At 58.8% G+C, this 20,521-nt stretch overlaps 2 protein-coding genes across 6 annotated transcripts; both read right to left on the bottom strand.

Annotated features, from left to right (window-relative positions):
• Positions 1 to 708: 708 nt before the first annotated feature.
• HM13 (histocompatibility minor 13) lies at positions 709 to 16,066 on the bottom strand. 5 transcript variants are annotated; one of them, XM_066199070.1, is made up of 13 exons: positions 15,587 to 16,066; positions 12,114 to 12,212; positions 10,825 to 10,907; positions 9,651 to 9,739; positions 8,802 to 8,887; positions 8,564 to 8,689; positions 6,614 to 6,671; positions 5,986 to 6,069; positions 5,610 to 5,646; positions 4,516 to 4,618; positions 3,651 to 3,736; positions 1,516 to 1,705; positions 791 to 874 (listed from the first exon to the last, which is right to left on the bottom strand). In XM_066199070.1, the coding sequence occupies exons 1-12, from the start codon at positions 15,806 to 15,808 to the stop codon at positions 1,555 to 1,557; spliced, it is 1,224 nt and encodes a 407-aa protein (XP_066055167.1). In that variant the 5' UTR covers positions 15,809 to 16,066; the 3' UTR covers positions 791 to 874; positions 1,516 to 1,554. The 5 variants fall into 5 exon arrangements, with proteins under 5 accessions (XP_066055169.1, XP_066055170.1, XP_066055167.1 ...); XM_066199071.1 differs by lacking the exon at positions 15,587 to 16,066 and adding an exon at positions 13,538 to 13,759; XM_066199072.1 differs by lacking the exon at positions 1,516 to 1,705 and having other exon boundaries at positions 709 to 874; positions 15,587 to 16,038.
• A 162-nt stretch (positions 16,067 to 16,228) lies between these two features.
• On the bottom strand, positions 16,229 to 19,335 carry REM1 (RRAD and GEM like GTPase 1). Its single transcript, XM_066199081.1, has 4 exons — positions 18,876 to 19,335; positions 18,648 to 18,730; positions 17,408 to 17,612; positions 16,229 to 17,223 (listed from the first exon to the last, which is right to left on the bottom strand). Exons 1-4 carry the CDS (start codon positions 19,189 to 19,191, stop codon positions 16,946 to 16,948), a joined length of 882 nt encoding a protein of 293 aa, XP_066055178.1. The 5' UTR covers positions 19,192 to 19,335; the 3' UTR covers positions 16,229 to 16,945.
• Between the last annotated feature and the right edge of the window lie 1,186 nt (positions 19,336 to 20,521).

The raw sequence follows: 20,521 nt of genomic DNA, 5'->3' as shown, positions 1-20,521 counted from the left end.
CAGGGCAGCTGGTCCCAATAGAAGCTGAAGTGGATGCTGGAGCTGCCCTTGCCTGCAGCCCCTTCAGCCCCCATGCCTGCACCAGCATCCTCTGCCCACCCCAGCCCCAAGGGGTGCAGGATGGTGCCTGGCTCCCTGCAAGGAAGTGGGACAATCCATGCTGTCCTCACTCTGCTCCAGGGCTGGGTCTGGGGCCACCCGCCCCTACCCCTCCCATTCCTGCTCCCCCAGGCCATGGGGCGTTAGCCTCAGCTCGCTGAGCATCCCAGCAGTTGAGGCAAAGCACATCCCGACCCTGTGGGGTTCCTGTATCCCAATCCCTGCCCAGCCACCCTTCTCTGGGGCCAGATCCCAGCTTGAACCCACACAGGGCTCAGTGACTCCGGCCCTAAATCTGGGTATCACAGCAGGGGCCAGGCTGGGGGAACGCCCAGTGCCAGAGAAGTGGGAGGGGGAAGGGGACGGTCACTTGGTCACTTGGAAACAGCCAGACAATGGCCATCGGCTCCCCTGGGAGAAGGCGGATGAGCTGGATGCCAATCCCGGTGCCGGCTGGGCGGCTGAGCAGGGGCAGGGCCACACCAGCACTCCTTCCTTCAGTATGGTTTAATATGAGAGAAAGCAAATGCACAATACAAAATTTAAAAACCGGCATACATCAATACCCCACCTGGGTGGCTGCTCCGACACACACAACACGATGCTCTTGCACAATTGTTTCGTCGTCTGTCACTTGCAGAGGGTCTTAAAGGGCCCCAGCCCAGCAGCGCCAGGCACAGCCCACGGGCAAGGTCACTTCTCCTTCTTGGAGGCTTCTGTTGGCTCTTCTTTGGAAGCCCCTGGTGCCTCCTTGGGGGTTGAGCTCTCCTCGTAGCTGGGGACAAGAGGGATATGAATGGGACCAGCTCCTCCCTGGGGACATAGCCCTGTGCCAGCATGGGGACAGTCCAACCTGTGGCCTTGGGTTCTGCCCTGCTGTTGTTGAGGACAAGGTGGGCTCCAGCTATCAGCCCACAGCACAGAAAGCCCCATGGGGCAGAGCCCAGGCAGGGAGATGAGGGATGCATCCCCCCCGGACATCTCCAAGGATAGGGTGGACCCAGCCAGAGACCAGCTCCGTGCCCAGGGATCTATCCTTGTTCCCTTACTCACTATTAGATATCCTGGAAAATGTATGCTTTCCTTGGCTGAGCACTGGTGCCAGTGGGGCCAGTTAACAGGGGAACTGCAGCAAGACCAACAGCAGTGTTCCCTCCCTGGTTCTCACTCCTCTGGCTGCAAATCCCCTTCAGCAGTGGCCCCAGGGCTCTGTCTAAGGAAATGGGAATGCTGCTCCAAGCAGAAAGGACAAGGTCTGGGATATCAAATCTTCTTGCCCTTCCCAGTCTCCTCTCTCTGAATGGGAGAGAAGCCGGCCCACAGCAGCACAGCAACAGCTCCAGTCTCTGCCCATGGAGTGAGGAGAGCTGGGAATAGGGAGAGCTTGGGCCAGGGAGAGCCAGGACCTGCCCCTACCTGGCCAGAGCGACAGACAAGGGGACCCAGCGGCAGTGGCTACATGGCACTAGGGCTCTGCTGCCGGCGTCGGCGGGGGCAGGACAGTTTCTGCTGCATGGAATCAGCCAGGCTGGCCGGCGAGCCAGACACCGTGGGGAAGTGGGTAAGTCTTGGTGTGTGAGGCAAGATTTCAGCAGAGGATTCATAGCTGCAGGAGAGAGAGGAAGCAGGAGGGGAAAGACAAGGACAGAAATAAGGGGGGGGGGGGGGGAAGAGAGAGAGAAAAAGCAGAAGAGTTTTGGAGTGAGAGCATTGAGAACACACCGCCCTGTGCAGGAAGCCTGGCATCCCCATTCACCTGCTCGCACCCGCTGGCCTCCCCTTGCCTGCAGACTCCAGGACAGGGCTGCAGCATGGGAAAGTGAGCACTGAAACTCGGGGATGAGGCAGCTCCCACCGGCATGAGCAGAGCCAGGCAGGCAGAACCCAGGGAGAGCAAACCTGGACAGTGGGGAGGTAGCAGTGGAGCAGCCCAAGGGCTGGGCAAGTGAAAGAGAGATGCAGCAGACCCTGTCCTTCCACTTGAGGACAGCGTGCCCACAGCAGATGTGGGGGGCAGGATGGGTTCCCACTGCTGAGGGAGGCAGAGGGGAGCTTCCTGCCTAGCCTAGGGAGGTTTGGCAAGGCTGAGCGCCATGGAGCTGATCCCCATGTCACCCACCTCTGCTCCACCAGCACCCCTATCCCTGGGCCTGCAGCACAGATCTGCTCACTCCCACCCTGCCTGCAGAGCCTCACTGCTGTAAGACACCATGTGCAGGCAGAGACCACAGGAACTGCCAGCTCCAGGGAGGATCAGGGTGCACCAAAGCAGCACAGCAGAGCTACACCTGGTGGGATTCCTGCGGTGGGAGCCACTGCCCTCCAGGCATCAGTGCCTCTGAATCCCACTTCCTCTGCCTGCAACTGGAGCCACTTCAAGGGAGGTCTGGCCTCCAGGGGCCATCAAGTTTGCAACCCTCCAGCATCCTGCCCTTGTCCTGGCAACACTTTGCTGCTGGAGCAGCTTGTGCTACTGCTCTGGTGGGGCACTAGTCCCTGGCTGCCAGGCTCCCTGCGCTCCTTGCTGCCCAGCGGGCCCGGCCTCACAGCTCATCTATCCCCAGTTTCCTGGCAGGAGGTGCTGCTGCTGTCAGCTGGTGAGTCACAGCACTGGGGAAAGCGGCTGCAGGATCCCAGGTGCACAGGAAGGACGATCCCAGGACACTCAGTGCCTGCAGCAGCAATTGTCAGAAGCAAACATCAAAGGAGGGGCAGGTGCGGCAGGGCTGGGGACGGCCCAGCTGAGAGCCGCTGGGAACATGCATACCTGCATCTCCCAGGGGAGGGGAGGGAGGAGGGAGGACAGCTGGCTTCCCGTTGCACCCAGTTTCCCTCTGAGCAGGCTGGGAGCTCAGGAACACTCCCTGGGCTGGGGCACTGGGGAGGCTGGAGGACACACAGCCCTGCTTTAGGATGTTCCCTTCCCTCCTCTGCATCGATCATCATTACTGTGCTGAGCCACCACCAAGTCTCAAGCATGACAGAGAAACAGCTCTCAGGGAGGAGGCCAGAGCTGCCCACCAACAGCCTGGACAGGCTCTGTGAACAGCTGAGCACAACAGCCCAGTCCCCCTTCCTCTCTACCCACAGCCTCTGGGGCAGGGACACTGCTGCAAACCAGGAGACTTTGCCCAAGTGGGGAGGTTGGGGTGTGCTCGAACCAGCCTCGGCTGCTCTCACAGCTGGCTCTTTTTCCCCACCCACAAGCCCTGGGACACAATGACCAAGTATCTCCACACCAGGTGTGCAGTCCCACCCTCCCCTGCCTGCCAGCACATGGGAAGAGCCTGTCACTGGGGTGTAAAGCAATACCAGGTGCTGCCTGCTGGTACCACACCACGGCTCCCACCCAGCTCCCGGGAGGGGCTGGAGCCAGGCCCGGCATGTACAAACACAGACCCGCTGCCTCCACCCACGCACGTGCCGGCGCACACCCAGAGCATGCCCAAATGAACCCGTCCCTCCAGCTGTGCCCAGGCGTGGGAACATCTGCACGCTTCGTGTGCTCCAGCGCCGCCGGCAAAACAGCTCCAGCACCAGCTGAGGCTCACCTGAACATTTCGGTTACTTCTCCCTTTGCCAAGGCCACGAGAAGCGGGAATCCAATGCAGGCGGGGACCAGGTACAGCAGCGCAGGCTGCAGGGAAGAAAAACAACTGTTAAACCAAACCACAAATCACCCTGAGGGTAGAGCGCAAGGCGAGCTCATAGCCCTGTCCCCTCTGCACCCATGGCATCTGTCACACGGCTACCCAGGGAGTTAACACCACAAAAAGCAGCTTCAAGACCAAAGTTAGAGCTGCAGCAGCATGAAGCTAGATTGGATATTAGGAGGAAATTCTTTCCTGTGAGGGTGGTGAGATCGTGTCACAAGCTACCCAGAGAAGCTGTGGATGTTCAATCCCTGGAAGTGTTCAAGGCCAGGTTGGAACAGGGCGTGGAGCAGACTCTTCTAGTGGTTGGTGTCTCCGCCCATGGCAGGGGAGTTGAAACAAGACAGTCTTCAAGGTCCCTTCCCAAACCATTCTGGGATTCTGTGAAAATCCTCACTGTGAGGTCCCAGTGGGCCACAAACACACCAAGAGCCCCTGTGCAGACCACAGCGTATGGGCTCCCAGAGCCCCCTGCTGCACAGCCAGTGGGTGCTCAGGGCAGCTCGGTTGCAAAGAGCCAAAAAACAGAGGGCCCCTGGCTGAGGGGCTATTGTTGGAAACAAGGAGCCTTGCCCCAGGCCAGCCTCTGCTCCAGCTGGGCACAGGAGCTTTGGGCAGGGAAAGGTACAGGCAGGTACTGGAGAACCAAAGCCAAGAGAAGGAATAAATCTACTTTTTCCTGGCAGGATGCAGGAACTTTGTGGCCAAGCTGGCCTGACCCACTTGGATGTGCATCCACAGGGGGCAGCAGGGTGGAGCTCACCTGGGCATGCTTGAAGATGTGCATGATGAATATGGTGAGGCCCAGTCCAAAGATGTAGGCCACAAAGCTGGTGTAGAAATACGTGTGTGTGTTCTTCTTCAGGCTGTAGGGAAATGGAAGAGCTCAGTAACCTCTGGTCTAGAATGCCAGTGGCTGAAATGGAACTGGCCTGGTACTTTTAGCCATCTCCCACCACAGTGGAGCGTAGGGAGCAGTGCTCTGCCTGTGCAGACCCTGGAGTTGTAGGAGCAGTGTGGGACTGAAGGCAGTAACACCCACGTAAGGGGATGGAGAAGGGAAGAAGGCAAGCGGTCCTGCTGCTGGATGGCAACTGAGAAGGGAGGAATTGGGGCTGGAACCCAGAGAGAAGGTCCCACTGTCTTGGTGGAGATGGGCCTGTCCCTGGCTCTCAGCAATTGCTATTTTATCACAGGGCAGGCTGCAGGAACTGGGATTCCCAGCAGGTGCAGGCAGGATGTGGGTGGTAACACCTGGAAGAGCTGGCACAGACCAGAGGGTCTGTGCAAGAGCAGTGGGAGTGGGGCCACACCACCGCAGTCACAGAGCACACTGTTCCCCGGAGCCTTTCAGTGTGGGGCAACTGCTGCAGCCCAGCAGCTTCCCTACGTGGGAAGGAGCTGCTTCCTCCAATGTCAGTGGCAACCTGGAGGCAGCCAGCACTGCCAGGCACCGATTTGCATCCACGCGAGCACTTCCCCGGTGCCAGCACCCCCGGCTCTTTCCCACGCTGTCACTGCTTCCTCTCACTGTCCTCTGCTCCTTGGTTCCAGGGAGCTGCTGAGGCTCTGTGGGGCTGCTATGTGCTGCTGCCCTGATCCCCAGAGCTATGCTGCCTGCCCTACCTATGCTTGAACTCAAACCACTTAGCCTCAGTGCTCAGGACAAACCCACAGAGCCAGCCCCCTCTTCCAAGAGCTTTTCCTTACACCCCCTGGGGTGTCCCCACACCCAGCTCCAGAAGGGAGCACACGACTGTGCTCCTGGCTCCCCCTTCCCTTTTTTCCTCTACAAAAGCAGCTCAAATATGCTGCAAGATCCAACCTGCCAGAGACCCTTCCCTGCCGCCTGCTCACCTGATATCAAACCGCAGCAGCAAGGCAATGAAGATCCCTGCAGGGAGAAGGAAACAATGAGGGGCTGGAAGTGGCAGAGAAGGGACAGCGAGGGGCCGGAGGAGCAGGGAAGGGACAGCGAGGGGCTGGAGGGGCAGGCTGAGGGAGGGAGGGCAGGGCCCGCGGCGCCGCGGTGCTGTGCCCGGGGTGACAGTGCCCTCTCGTGGCACGCGGCACCGGGACAGCAGCCGGACCTGCGGGGAGACTCCCGACTCCCAACCCACCGGGAGAGCCGCGCAGGGCCGCGCCCGGCCAAGGGCAGAGCCAGGCACCTGCCCAGCTCCCCACAGTCCCCCCAGAGGAGACCCCAGTCCCATCAACCCTCTTCAGTCCTCACCCGGAATGACAATGTCTCCCAGCCCCAGCATGGCGAAGTTGTCGGCATCCAGCCCCTTCTCCAGCAGGTCCTGAGGGAAAACCACTGCCAGGAGCAGAGTGAGGCACAGTGAGGGGGAGTGTCCCCACTAAACAGACCCCAGCCCCACTGGGCCTGGCAAAGAGGGACCAGAGCAGGACCAGGGACCTGTCCCTGCCCTCAGTCCCCTCCTTCCCTGTAGCTGTCCTTGTTCTTTCTGAGACAATTCCAGGACAAGTAGACAAGGGATCCCAGGACCCAAACTACTGCATGCTCCACAGCAGCACCAGTTCACCCCTCTTGCTGCTTGGGGGCTCTGTGGCTTTTTGGTTTTTTTTTCGTGGTATTTATTTGGTATGGACTATTTTCACAAGCAGGTGAAACTGCACACTCCAAAGCTGCAGAGTGACCCAGACAGACCAGGGCTCTGCAAACCATCCCTTTCTAGACACCTGCCCTGGCTTGAGGCTGGCCAGTGACAGGGAGGAGGGGTCACTAGCAGAAAATGTTCCTGCACACATCCCAGCCTGAGCCACCTCCCGAGGTGGAGGGTGAGTGGGGCAGGGTTTGCAGCAAAAGAGACCCCAGCACACAGGGAAGATCTACTCACGTTTTATTGGGGCCTCGAATGATTTGGCAACTGTCACCATCACGTTGGTGCCAAAGACCTAGAACAGAGGAGGCCAAGGTGACCACAGCTGCACTGGAACACACACCCACGCTCAGTTACAGCCTCACCCCAGGGCCAGGAGGGGCCTCAGTGGCAGAAAACAGCCAAAGACCTGCCAAAATGTGGGTGCAGGCACCCTAAAGCAAGCCCACTGTCTGGGGGAGGAGGCATACAATGGCACTGGGGGAGGTGGCCGCTTCATGGCTGTCCTGCTCCCAGAGCAGCATGGGGACGGCACTCACATGGCAGAGCTGCTGCCCACCACCAGCCCTGCACCTCAGTTCAGCTTTATACAGTCAGCTCCATGTAAAGTCCAACTGGAGGGCATGAGCTTCCAGCAGAATCTCCCAGCCTGGGAGCTTCCAGCAGGGACAGGGGCAAGTGTCAGACCAGCTGCAGTTTGCTCTGAGGTCATTTACTTGCACAGCCCTATCAGCTGTAAATATTGGCAGCATTTGGGGGTGGACTGTAAACACTGAGGGCAGCCACCCTGATCTCTGCACCTTTCTATCTCCAAGCTTCCAGTCTGTCAGGCACAAAAAAACAGGTGGTGGTTAGCACAGGGTGAGCAAGATCCTGAAGACTTGGATTGAAGGGAAATCTTAAAGCATCAGATTAACTGCCATAAGGTGCAGCAAGTTCTGAGCATTGCCATGGAGTGACTGGACTCAACACTGGGATCAGGGAAAAGCACCACATGCCCCCCTAAGACTATGTGGGGGCAATAGCATTAACCCATTGAGATCTCCTTCCTCCTTGAAGCCTTCCTGGGATCTCACTGTGATTGAATCCAGGCCAAGATCAAAGTTCCTGCAGAAGAGCCCAGTACGAGGGCTTCCACTTCAAGGCAGCCCTTCCGTAAGTCTCCAGCAATACTCTGATCCATGGGGAAGCTGAGATGGGAGACAGCCAGCAAGTGGAGAGCAGAGGAGTGCACTCACTGTCCCCAAAGCACTGGGAAGACACTCAAACACTAAGCAGGACCTGGGGCACCAGGTGTGCTAAGGCAGAAGGCTGAGTCCTCTCCAGCTGAGAGCTGTGAAGGAAGTGGCCCACAGGCTGAAAAACCACAGAGCCCAGACTGTTAACGAGCCTGGGAAACAGGGGCACCACCAGCCAAGTACAAAACAACTCTCAGTAGCCAGGCGTAAATATGGAGGGATTACACAGGCAGCTGCAGAGCTGCTGGACAGACTTCAATGCATACAAGGCTCTCAGACATTTGGAAACATGGTGATTCAGAAGGTGGAGGCAGCAGGAAGGACTGAGGAATATGGACACTACAAGGAGAAACATTCTTCCATGCCTGAAGCAGAGCACACGACTGCATTCCTGCCTTCCTCACCCCCCTTTCCTCTACAAAAGCAGCTCAAATACACTGCAAGAAATAAGGAAGACCTCGCAATGAAAAAGTCAGGGTGCAGCACTGGCTGAGGAAAAGAGACTGGAGGCATTCCAGGGTCTGGTCCTCTGTACAAGAGAACAGAAGGACACTAACGAAACCAGCAGATGACAGAGCCAAGGCACAGCTCATACAAGGAGGCTCAGTGTGCCCCAGAGCAGCTTCCAGCCCACCCAACAGCTGTCAGGCCTTGGGAAGACCATAGTGGGGAATATAGGACCGGATATGACACACACTAACTACCCCACAATGGCCCTGATAAGGTCCCTGCCAACCCTGGGCTCTCTGAGTGAGACAACAAAAGAACACGCACTTGATGAGCCACATTCTGCCACTGTGGATTCTGTCATCAACCCTGCCACACCCCTCTGCGCTGAGAAAGTGAAAATCCTGACTTCAAGTGTGTGTCCAGCCAGCGTGGTGCCTCCAGAAAGGCAGAATGCCAGGCACATGCTTCCACCAATGGCCTGCAGAATGCTCCCACTTACCCAGAACACATCGTAGATGAAGAGGCCCCCAAGCAAGATGCAGCCAGTGCTGACGTTGTTCAGGTGCAGCAGCTCCACCCCATTGAGGGAGAATGCCAGCCCGAAGAGATTGTTGGCAATCCAGTGCTGAGAAGGACAGGAAAAGGAGATCTGGGTCCCGCTGTACATGGAACCCCCACCTTGCACAGAAATGAGCCCATGTCCAATCCAGCCCAGGCCCCAGCTGTGCCTCTCTCACCTTTCTCAGCAGATACCAGACCCCCACAACACTGCTCAAGGCCAGGCACACGAGATCCTTGGTGTCAAACTCGTAATTCACTATTTCTGCAAGAAAACAAAGAAGTCAGATTTGGAGCAGGCCAGGCAGCTCCCCTTCCTGTGCAGGGCTGAGATGAGTGATTCCACAGCTGGGGAGCCCAGAGCTCAGTGCTCATGTCCCAAATAAGGGGACTGTACCCGTGGTACACATGTGCAAACTGCCTGGGAATGAGCAGTGAGCCCTGGAAAGCTCGGACCTTCTCCTTCAGCCAGACTGTGCACATGGACAGCATCCATGGTCCTGCTGTCAGTAAGGAAATTGGATTCAGGCACTGCCTAAGGCAGGGAGAGACAAATCTTCTCCCTCTTCCTGTGCCAGTTAACTCCTGGTGGTATCACCAGAAATACTCCCTTACCAATAGTGCTACTACAGGGCAAGATACTTATCAAAGCATCTCCTGCCAATGCAAAGATCTGGCCCAGATAAAGCAGCACAAACCAGTCAGACCTATGCTTTCTAAGGGGCTTAAATAAAGGCTGTGCATTTAACAACAGCCATAGCTCCATCCCCACAGCACTCTGGGAGCTGCTTCGGGGGTCTCCCTGCCAGCCAGAGGCAGCAGAGAGGCAGAGTGCCAGCCCAGCTCTGCAGGGACACATGTGGCTCACACTGGCTATGGAAGCTCAGCAGGGAGCAAGAGATGAGTCTCTGAGAAGGTTGTTTCAATGGGCTGAGTGTCATAAGTACAAAAAAGAAAAAAAAAAAAAAAAAGAACAGTAAAGGCAGAAAACATTCAGGCTCCCCTGCAAGACCGGCGGGCCAACGTACCCTCCTTGCTCTCCCCGGAGCCCTGGGTGAAGAGGAGCTGGTACTGTTTGTTGGGGAAATTTGCAGGGAAGAATCTGTTCATCATGGGGCTGTAACGAGAGGTGTAGAGAAGGGCAGTTCGACAGAAACCTCACAAGACGTGCTGCCCAGCACCTCTGCATTTGAGGGGGCCCCACACCCCCTCCCAAGATGGGGAAATGCCATCTGCTCCATCAGGGACTGCCAGGAGCCACAGCAACTCATCCTGCACAGAGATCTCTGGTCTGGCTATACATGACAGTCCCCCACATATTCCAGGGCAAGAAAATAGAACATCACCCACAAGAAAGGAGGATCCACCCCAGCAAATGCCCTGTGCCCTCTAGCAACCCTCTGGGTACCCAGCACTGCCTGACTCTGCTGCAGAGCCAGGAGCAGAGCAAAGCCCTTGCCCAGCACCGTTCTAGGGAAAGCATCTGGTCCTCAACGCCCCAGAGCTCACGAAACAGGAAACCAGTTTGAGTTTTTCAGTTACTGAAACAGCCTGAGCTTTCGACATCTCGTGCCACACATTGCCACGAGAGGCCAGAGACACTACCATGAGCTCCAGCTGCCTGTGTCACCCATCCCAGCAAGGGTGCTGAAGAGCTCTCCCCTCTGCAGGGCAGCAAGGACTGTGCCAAGAGGGGTTTAAGCTGGATATCAAGAGAAGGCTCTCCACCCAGAGGGTGGCTGGCCGCTGTTACAGACTCCCCAGGGAAATGATCCTGGCCCTAAGCCTGCCAGATTCCAAGAACTGCTTGGAAAACACTCTCAGGAATATGGTGGGATTTTTGGAGTTGTCCTGTGGAGGGTCAGAAGTTGGACTCACTCCTTGTGGGTCTGTTCCAACTCAGGATATTCTGATTCTGTGATTCTGAGCCAGAGAAGCTCCTTAGGGTGAGTTGGCCTTGTCCCATTATGGTGTCCACTGACATCACCACAAGCTCTCCCAGTGATGCTGTACAGGGTGCTGGCTTCCCAATACCCCCAGGGCTTTGCTTCCCACCACCAAGGGACAACACCCTAAGAGGTTGGGCAAACACCCTGAAGACCTGGCTCTGCTGCAGGGCAGTGATGCTCTAAAATCCTCCCAATAAAATGAACTGAAGCCTTGGGTAGCCCTGCCCCAGTCACACCCATCCTTGTGCTGTACCTGATAGTGTGGGACAGGGCCAGGATCCCCAGCACAAAGAAATACATGGAAAGCAGAAGATTGATGTACTCTTGAGAGAATATCTGCAACACAAAACCACAGAGGAGTTAGTTACCACAGCATCCTCCCCATTCTCATGCTCCTGTTGGCAGCTGCTGTGACAGTGCTCCAGGGAGATGAGAAGAATAGCTAGAATAACCCAAATTCCTGCATGCTGAGGGAGAATATGTTGGAAATAGCCATGTGCTCAAAGAACAAGCACAATGGGCCCGTGAGCTGTTGCGCATCTGTGAGCAGCTCAGGTCAAAAAATAACTCCAGTGCTGCAGAAAGGAGGCCAGAGCTTCCCCTGCAGAGCAGGGAGAGAGACACTGCTCCCAGGGGCTGCCCAGCCCCAGGGGAGCAGCAGCATCCCCTGCCCTAATTAAACAGGGTGTTTTAAAACTCCTGCCTTCCAAGTCACATGCTCCCTTACTGAATCACACCCCTACAAACCAGTGTGGAAGGGTCCTGGGGCCCTCCATGCTCTCCTGGAAGGGAGATGCTGGAACAGGAGAGTACATGGCACACAGCCATTGGCAGAGAAGGGACTGAACTGTACCATTCCCAACTCTGCACCTTAACCCTCACCTCCTGACCAGCCAGGAGCACCCTGGCACCTTGCAGGTATCCCAAAACAGCACAGCTGGAAGCTGCCATGCCCACAGGACCACTCTGTGCTGCAGCTTCCCCAGACCCCTCTGGGAGCTCAGCCATGTGCCACGCCTGCATGGGGAGTGCAAGGAGGCCAAGATATCTTCTCCACATTACCAAAAGCGTGTGCTGCCGAGAGCTCCCATCCATTACTCAGCTCATCTGACTCTGCCTGTGGGCTCTGAACATCTAAAAGACTTCACCTGATCACACAGGGGCTCCAAAATGACTCCAGGTGCACAGCATGGAGCACAACACAGAGCAAGCAGCATCTGCCCCTGAGAGCCCTAGCACCCTCTGGCTCCAGCCTGTGCCCTGTCAGGTTGGCCCACGGAGGCAGGAAGAGCTCAGGGCTATTTGCTCCTCGGCACCTCTCCAGAAACAACCTGTGCACAAACAGGCTCTGATTACCCCCAAGCTGTGACAATTCAGGCAAGAACTGACGTCCTCCTGCACGGCGACACCGAAGAGCTCGATCTGTGCAGCCTTACGCACCTTCTGTCCCAACACTAAGGGCCAAAAACAGAGTCACCCTGTTATGGGAGCTCCTGCCAGGCAGGAGGACATCCTGCCCCAGCTCCAGTACTAGTCACTTACTTTAAAGAAGAGGTAGAGCCCCAGGAGGGTGCAACTGGCAACAATGGGAAAGCGAGCAGCGTCTCGGCTGGTAATGGTCTCTGGCATCTCCGAGGAGTTCTGGGGAGAGAAGGATGGAACAGGAATGGATCAGCCCCTGCTCTGGCTTCACACCTGGGCAAGGGGTGAGCAGACAAAACCTGCAGGGCTCCACAGTGGTTTTAAGAGGGACAAAACACGACAAAACACCCACTGGCCCTTGCTATATCCAGAGGTGAGGCTGTGTCAGAGGCAGAGCTTGAGCTGGAAAACACAAATCTTGCACTTGTCCTTCCCAGGACAGCCACAATTTACTGGTTTTCTCCTCTCGGAGAAGGAAAAAATCCTGTGCTGGCCTTGTTCCTTTCTCCCCTGCCCAGAGGGGAGTTGGGCTCCCTCACCGCTCACGCCCAGCCAGCCCCATCTGTGCCACCATCTGTGATCACCCTGTGCACGACGCAGCTCTCCAGTCACCTTCTCATCCCTCACTTTGCTCTTGGGACACTTCTCACGCCCAAAAGCCCCAGATTTATAAACCCCCTTCCAAGACATCCTTGCACCAACTCAGCCAGCCCTTTTTAACCCATTTCCCATGGGAAACCTTCAGTTTTCAGCAGAAGCAGAGGGCTGCCTGTTTTCTGCCTGTTCCCTACCCGCTCCAGGCCCAGCTGGCTGCTGCCCGGAGATCTAATCTCACTCAGGCAAACACCTGCAGCCAGCACAGATCGAGGGCACCTCAAAAGCCCTTGGGCAGCTTATCCTGGGCACAGCAGTTGTCATGCTGTGCCCGGCAGCGCAGAGGTGCCCAAATTTCTGCTGCTCCCTGCAGAATGAGAGAGGAGAAGCCCCCGGCCTGAACCACGGCTGGGCTTTGCTCACAGCCTCCCACTATCTGGGCAGCCAGAAGCCCCCCAGGATCAGCTGAAGCCCCTGATATGAGGCTTAAGGGTACACAAGGAGATTTTAAAAATAGATCAGACTGTGTAAAACAGCCCTTCCTCCTGAGCTACAGCAGCTCAACTGCTGGGATCAAGTCCCTGCTGTGAAATGCAGAGAACAGCGGCAGGAGTACCAGGACGGAACAGGGTGCGCAGGCAGGAGAGCACCCCCGGAGCAGCCCCAGTGCCGCGGGGCATAGCCACACACGACTCCCCCCAGCACAGCTCCTCCTGAGGAGGGACAAGGGACAAGGTTGTGTTTTGCAGCACTTGAATTTATCGGGGCGGAGACGACGTGGCTGGAGAAGACCCGGGGGAAGCCAGCTCTCTCCCCGGGGTCCCCCGCGTCTCCAGGCCCAGGGCCGGGGCCATGCAGCTGCCGGTCCGCCCGTGGAACGAGGCGCCCGGAGGGAACCCTTGGGGAGGGGCGAGGCCTTCAGGCCCGGCTGCCCCGAGCCGCGGGGGTACCTTGCTCTTGGCGCAGCTGACGGAGCGCAGCGCCCCGAAGAAGATGGGCAGCAGCGCCATGAGGACGAGGCTGCCGTAGGCCAGCGCCATGCCCTCAGGGGTGGCGGGCGGGCGGGCGGGGGTCCCGGCCCCGGGCGCGGCCCCGGCGGCGCTGCCGTTGTGCGCCGCGGGCTCCTCCATGGCGGCTGCTCCCACCGCGGTCCGCACCGACACGTCCCCTTACCGGCCGGAAGTGCGTCACGCGTAGCGGCGGTGAAGGCGGCCCCGCCCCCGGCCCCGCTGCCAGGAGAAGGGCAGAGCCGGAGCCGCCGCCCCGCGGGCCCCGCCCGACCCTCCCTGCCCGGCCCCGCTGTCTGCGACGGGCCGGGGAAAGCCCGAGGAGGTCACTGCGGACACGGGTCCCGGTTTCTCGCAGCCCCCCTGGAGCCCGGGCGGGGAGGTGGCAGCTGCAGGTGCCACCCACCCGAGCGGGTTGAGTCGGGGGCTGCTGGGCTGCCCTGGGTTTTCCTGCCCTTCACCGTTTTCCAAGGACCTGCACCCCTGTTCTTGGAAGCCCCCGAGTGCTGCCAGCCCACTCGTCACGGCAAACAGCCCCTCTGTAAAATCCCATATAATCCCTTATAAATGGCAGCAAATTCTCCCCACACACTGGACTGGGACCAGGGCTCTGCTGGAAAATTGGCCGAAAAATGTGTTTTTCTCGCAAACACTCCAAGCCACTGGCAGCTCGGCTGGGCCACCAAGCCATCTCCTCCTCCTCACCGAGATGAGACTGCTGAGGAGCAAAAATTGGTGAAGATTTGAGTGCAGTGAAATGGTGCTGCCCCCAGTTTAGATCTGAGCCATGGGCAGGATATGGGAGCACAGCACGGATTATAACACAAGTCTTTAGTTTTGTTTTTTTTAAATGTCCTTTAAATTTTATATTTTAAATAAAAGGAATCTATTTCAGGACCGGGGTGATTCATAGTTCCGTGTTTCAGGCGGAGGGCAGATGGGAAGGCCTCCTGGGAGCCCCTCTCTGCGGGGTTGGCCTCCTGCCCGGGATGCTGCCCTCTCCCTGTGACTGCTGCTCCCAGAGCCGAGAAGAATGGGCAGCAGAAGGCAGTGTCCCCACATATCCCCCTGCATCCCACCCTGCTGCCTGCCACGGCCCAGCCTGGCACAGCACAGCTCCTGACCTGGTCACTGCCCCCTTCTAAATCCCAGCCTGGCTTGGAGATCCTCACAAAGGGCAGTGTTGCTGTGCAGAGCGAGATGGGGGAGCCCGGGGCTGCTGTCCCAGGGTGGCACCGTGCCAGAGAGGAGCCAGCAGGGTCCCGTGGAGGTGGGAGCAGGGTGGTGGTGGTGGCACCAGGGAACCCATGGGATGGGGGAAGACTGTACTAGAGCTGGTGGCCACCCAGTGATGGATGGCATTGGGACCGATGGCCACCCAGGGACAGATAGCACTGGAGCCGGTGGCCACCCAGAGGCAGATGGCACTGGGGTAGCCCCGAGAGCACCCACTGCAGCAGCTGGTACCTCCGAGACCTGGCAGCGCCTTTCCCAGGAGTGGGCCCAGATGGAGGCCACAGGCAGTGCCTGGCCCCCTGCCAGCACCTCCTCCTTCCACCCTCCCTGTTCCTTCCACCCTCCCTCCGTTTCCCAGCGCCTCACCGTGGCCCCCCTTGGCCTCTCCTCCCACTCCTCCCATCCTCCAGCACGGCCGCATTTTTCTGGGTTTGAGCTCATTCTTTCCACTCCCCTCTCTGCTGACTGCCAACTTTCCATCCCGTGGCCCCCCTCCCCCGTCTCCTGCCACAGGGAAACACCAGCTGCAGCTGCGGGAGGGACCGGCAGCAGCAAGGAGCCGCTGTCCCTCGGGTGAAGCCCCCAACCCCGGCCTGGCTGATGCTGTGTGAACCACAGCATCACCTCCAGCAGCACCAGGGATCGACGAGCCGGGAGCTCCAGGGCAGAACAAGAGGAGCAGAGCAGCAACAAGGACACAGCAGCAATGCCATGGGCACTATGCAGCACGGAAAAAAAAAAAATCTGAGCACTCACCTCCCCATTTCTGAGGGCAAAGCTTGGGATTTGCATCTCTGGAAAGACTAGTTTCCCACAGGGACAGGGTGCTGCCCCATGCCAGTGTCCCATTTGTGCCAGCCATAGCCAGTGGTTCCCCACAGTCTGACCACAGAGTGAGTGGAAACTCCCGACCCGGGTAGGAGGGCACTGCTGATTCTCCCTGGCATCAGGCCCGAGATGCTGAGCAGGTTCCCCCATGGAATCCCAGCTGCTGGATGGCAGCACAGCCTAAAAACAACAGGCAAAGCCCACACAGTTCCAGCATCGCCTCCCAGGGTGCCCAGGGTCATTCCCTGCTGCTGCGGCCAAGCACGTCCCTTCCTGGCTGTGCCATTCCGCTTGGCTCCTGCTCCCTGCCCCTTCCTGGGGCACCAGGAGCCACCATGTGCCCAGCTCCCTGCCCAGGCTGTGGCTCCCACGGTGCTTAGGGGCTTTAAACCTGCAGCTCAGCAGAGCTCAGCCCTTCCCAGAGGCATTCCCAGAGTTGGGAAATGCAGCAGCCTTCACAGGGGACGATGCTGGACCATTGGGTGAGGAATTGGGACCTCCAACCAAGGGTTGCCAAAGGAAGCCTTGGACAGAGGCTCTCCCTGCCCCAAGATAGTCCAGCTAACGGAGAAGCCAGCCAAGGCCTGGCTAGAGCAGGAAGCAGATCCTCAGCTCTTGCCATAGGCAAGGAACAGGGCTCCAATCTGGCCATGTGGCTCTGGGATGTGACTCCCCAGGGCAGGGACCCAGAAGAGAACAGCACCTCCCTGATGCGGTTTATTCTGCAGATCAAGGGTTTCCCCATCCCACCAGTACAGAGAGAGCACAGAAACACTGGTGCCAGTGAGACATGGCACAAAGCCCTGGCGCAGTAGGATCAGGGTGCCAGGTGATGCTGCTGGTGCTCCCCTGCCCCCTCTTCCCAGCCAGGCTCCAGGCTGTCCAAGGTGGACAATGCCATGGTGCCCTTGCCAGTCCCTGCTGCCCTGCAAAGGATGGCACTGCGAGTGGGACCTGCCACACTCCTGGTAGCCTCCAGCCCTGCTCTGGGGCACAGCTGCCACTCACCTCTGGTTCTGCAGGAGCAGCTGTGATCCAAACTCTCACCACCCCAGATGCAGGTACCCATCCCATCCTCCACTCCATGGATCTGGTCCCACTTATCCCCTCTCCTGGAGAGGAGTGGCTGGATCCAGAGCACCTTTGCACCCTCAGCACCAGTAAAAACAGCTCCACATCCTCAGCATCACTCCAGCCCTGTCTGAGCTCTCCACAGAGCCACTGGCCACACTGCTGGCAGAGAGCAGACTCCCAGCTGGCATATGTGGAGGGACAGGACCGTGGCTCTCAGAGCACAGACAGGTCATGGCACGACTTGGAACGGACTTTGAGGGCCGCTTTGCTGCTGTTCCTGGCCACCAGCCTGTCGAGGAAGTGCCGGGCTCTGCTGGTGAAGCTCTCCTTGTGCTTCTGTCCAGGTGCGGGGTGCAGGTGGGACTTTTTGCCCCCTTGGCGCAGGCGGATCTGCCGCACCACCCCCTCGAAGAGCTCGTCCACGTTGTGCTGCAGAGCTGCCGACGTCTCAATGAACTTGCAGTCGAAGACGGCGGCGCAGGCCTGGCCCTCTGCAAGGGAAGGGCAGGGAGAGGGCAGGGTTCTGCTGGCACCCCAAGTGCTGTGGGACGGGCACTGCCACACGCACAATGGCAGCTGCACGTCCGGGGACAAGGGGGCAGATGTAGGGAAAGCAGCTGGGCATGGAACCCCCTCAGGGGTCTCCATCAGGCAGACCCTTCACCCCATACTCACCTTCCTCGGACACCTCACGGCACCGCACCAGGTCTGTTTTGTTGCCCACCAGGATGATGGGGATGTCCTCAGCCTGGCGCGCGCGGCGCAGTTGGATGCGCAGCTCGGAGGCGCTCTCGAAGCTGTCCCGGTCAGTGACAGAGTAAACGATGATGTAAGCGTTCCCTATCTGCAGGCAGTGGCTGCAGCGCTGGCTCTCCTCACCCTGTCACCACATGGGGAACAAGATGTCACCAATCCGTGGCCGTGACCACTTTCAGGGGACAGAAGAGCACCCTGGAGCTGGTGGAACCTGTCAGCACACCCCGCCAGCCCCCACACTGTGGAGAATAGATGTGTTACCCTATTAATTAAATGCAGATTAATAGCTCTTGATTTTGAGGGGAGTGTTTGGGAGTTTTCCTCCATATTAACAACAAAATGGGGCTATGGGCTCACGGTGTGGGGAGATGAAATGGAAATGTCCCTGGAAATGCCCTGGGACAGTGTGGTGGGTACCGCACCCTGCATGATCCAGGCCCTGCTGGGCAGTGTGGGAAATAAGCCACAGTGGGAAAAAAGGGGCCATTTTCGGCATGTTAGAGTGCTGGGACATCTCTGGGCAGTGCAGGTAAGTGCCAAACACAGCCTCAGTCCATGTGAGTGCTGAACCCCTGTCCACAGCTTGAATGTGGGCACTGACTCCATCCCCACTCCCAGGGACTTGCTGCCTGACAGCACCTACAGGAGTGCAGGGCCCTGGCATGAAGGGAAGGAGGAGGTGTTTGGAGGGAGGTAGTGACAGCAGCGCTGGTATTCTGCCCAGGAGATACCTCATGTTCTGGGCATGAGGAATGCCCTATGCCAGGCTCTTGGGGGCACCATTCTGTCCGTTAAGGTGTTCTGGCTGCTTATATTGACTTGTGGATGTACCCAGTTGGATCCTTCGGCCTCATTCCCAAACCATTTCCATACATTAGAAGTGGGATATCCTATAAGAACCCACATCCATGAGGACACAGCAGGCAGCCTCCCGTGCCTGGGGAGGGTGGGCACAGAGCTGGGCAGAGATGTGAGCCCAGCCTGTCTTGCCAAGTGTGTATCCCATGCTCCACACTGGTGAGTCCCAGACATGGACAGGAAGGCCCCAGGTTGCCCTTCAAAGTGCTCAGACACCCTAAGACAGCACTTGTGCCCATACACTGTCCCCTGGGCACATCCTGGCTCACCCAGCTCACTCCAACACCCAGCCCCGCCGTACCCTCTGCTCTGGCTCCCAGGTGTCCAACACCAGCAGCGTGGTCTCCTCGCCATCCACGGTCAGCCTGCGCTCGTACGCGGCCCCTGCAGGACACCAGGGGAGCTCGGTCAGTGCCGCACTTCCCAGACAGCCGGGTCCCGGGCTCCTCTCCGCCTCGCACATGGGTTTGTCCCATCACGGGATGCCCCGCAGGTGACCCTGCAGCAGATCCCCCCACCAGACACCCACCTCCGTGCTGGTCCAGCAGGTCCCTCTCCTGGACGCCGGCGAAGAGGTTGACCAGGCTGGTCTTCCCCACGCCGGGGTCACCCAGCAGCACCACTCGGTACCGGGGTTTCCTGAGGCTGGGGGAGCCTGAGGAGCCGGGGGAGCAGCTGCCGCGGGGGGCCCTGCTGCCCGGTTCGGAGGCGGTGTGGCCGAGCTGGGGGTGACAAGGCGAAGTGACACCCCGCGAAGCGGCCCCAGAGCCCCCCGGCCGCGGGAGCGGGGTGCTGGCCCTCCGCCGCAGCGGGCTCCTGCTCCCGGGCTGCGTGTTCAGGGTCATCACCAGCACCAAGGGCAGGGGGGCGTAGGGTGGGCGGGGGAGTGGGCGTCTCCCCGAAGGCCACCCGCACCCGGCAGCCCCCGACCGCGCCGCTGCCGCTCCCGGAGCCGCTCCCGCTCTAAGCCGATGGGAACTCGGGCACAACTTTCCCGGGACACCCGCACCGCCCTCCGCCCCGGGTTTTAAACTCCGGGAGGTGGAGCCCCTCTCGGCTCCGATCCCTCCCCCACCAGACACACCCCCGTCCGCACTGGCCTCGGCCCGGCCCAGCCGCCCTGTGCCGGTCCCCGAGGTCCCCTCAGGGCTTGCGGTGCCGGGGAACGGCGAATTCCCCCGGGACCCGAACCTCGGTCATGGGGAGCAAAGGTTACATCGGGATGCTGCGGGATGCGCTGCCGCGGGCGGGGTATTCACCGCGCTCTGGTCCTGTGTGGTGCAGCGTCCCCCGGTTCCCGGCCGTGGGTTCGCCACCCCTTGGCTCGGTTCCGCCATGAAAGGAGCGAGCCGAGCCCGGTCCGGTCCTGCCCTGCCCAGGGGAGGATGTGCTTTTTTCAGGACCTAGAAGCTCGGAGCCCGGCTGTGCAGCTCTGTCTCCAAGATGCAGTGATGGAATACAAGGCTGGGGCTCTCCTGGCACGGGCAATAGCAGGAGCTGTTTTTATCTGTACCTGTCTCTTGGTCCCGGACACTGGCAGCAGTGTCCCAAAGTGTCCCTGTGCGGGCATTATTCTGAGCCTACACTGGATCACCAGTCCATCCACACTGGGAAATACTGGCAGAGCCTCATGGCACCAGGATGGGTCCCAGGACATCCCGCATGATCAGAGCACAGTGATGGGGAGGGCAGGAATGACTGTAACACCTTTCTTGTGCTGTAAAACCACATCAGCAAATGCCCAAGGTGCTGAGCAGGACTGGGGGCAAGAAGGGCTGAAGGCAATGAAGTCACCTTGGCATTTCATCCAAGCCTCGGCACTCCAGGGTCTTGGCAAGGGGCTGTCACCAGATGAGTGACACCTCCCTGGTGGGAATTCTGAGGACGACCTCACTACTAAGCATGCAGCTGGGAGAGAGGAAAGTTAGGAAGGCCAAAGCACAGAGGGGGAATAAGCCACTGTGTTTTGGCTGTCTTGGCATGAGAAGGAGCAGAAGCAGGAGCAGGGTGACTTCTCAGATAGTCTGTGCTCAGAGGTGTCTCGTTCCCTGTATGGCAGTCCTGTCATCAGGCACAATGATGGAGGGAAGCCTGCCTTGTGTCGGCTGTGCCACCTTCTCTCTGTCCCCAGGGTCCTGCACTGACTTTCAGTGGGGTCAGCCCAGATGCCTGTTC

The sequence above is a fragment of the Chamaea fasciata genome, unplaced genomic scaffold (assembly GCF_029207755.1).
Source record: "Chamaea fasciata isolate MVZ Bird 193981 ecotype frontalis unplaced genomic scaffold, bChaFas1.0.hap1 SCAF_17, whole genome shotgun sequence".
Lineage (NCBI taxonomy): Eukaryota > Metazoa > Chordata > Aves > Passeriformes > Sylviidae > Chamaea > Chamaea fasciata.
Note: the sequence above shows the minus strand (reverse complement) of the source record. Positions and strands in the feature narration are given on the sequence as shown.

Bases quoted from the DNA above. Each gene is read 5' to 3' on its own strand.
- HM13 (XM_066199070.1), bottom strand. From the start codon at position 15,808: ATGGGGGAACCTGCTCAGCATCTCGGGCCTGATGCCAGGGAGAATCAG. The intron at 10,908-12,113 runs GTAAGTGACTAG...TTTGTGTTGCAG, and splicing joins GGCTCTACCTCTTCTTTAAA to ATATTCTCTCAAGAGTACAT. The intron at 8,690-8,801 runs GTGAGAGAGGCA...TGTCCTTCTCAG, and splicing joins TCTGGTATCTGCTGAGAAAG to CACTGGATTGCCAACAATCT.
- REM1 (XM_066199081.1), bottom strand. From the start codon at position 19,191: ATGACCCTGAACACGCAGCCCGGGAGCAGGAGCCCGCTGCGGCGGAGG. The intron at 18,731-18,875 runs GTGGGTGTCTGG...GGTGTCCTGCAG, and splicing joins CCTGCTGGACCAGCACGGAG to GGGCCGCGTACGAGCGCAGG. The intron at 17,224-17,407 runs GTGAGTATGGGG...CTTCCCTTGCAG, and splicing joins CCGTGAGGTGTCCGAGGAAG to AGGGCCAGGCCTGCGCCGCC.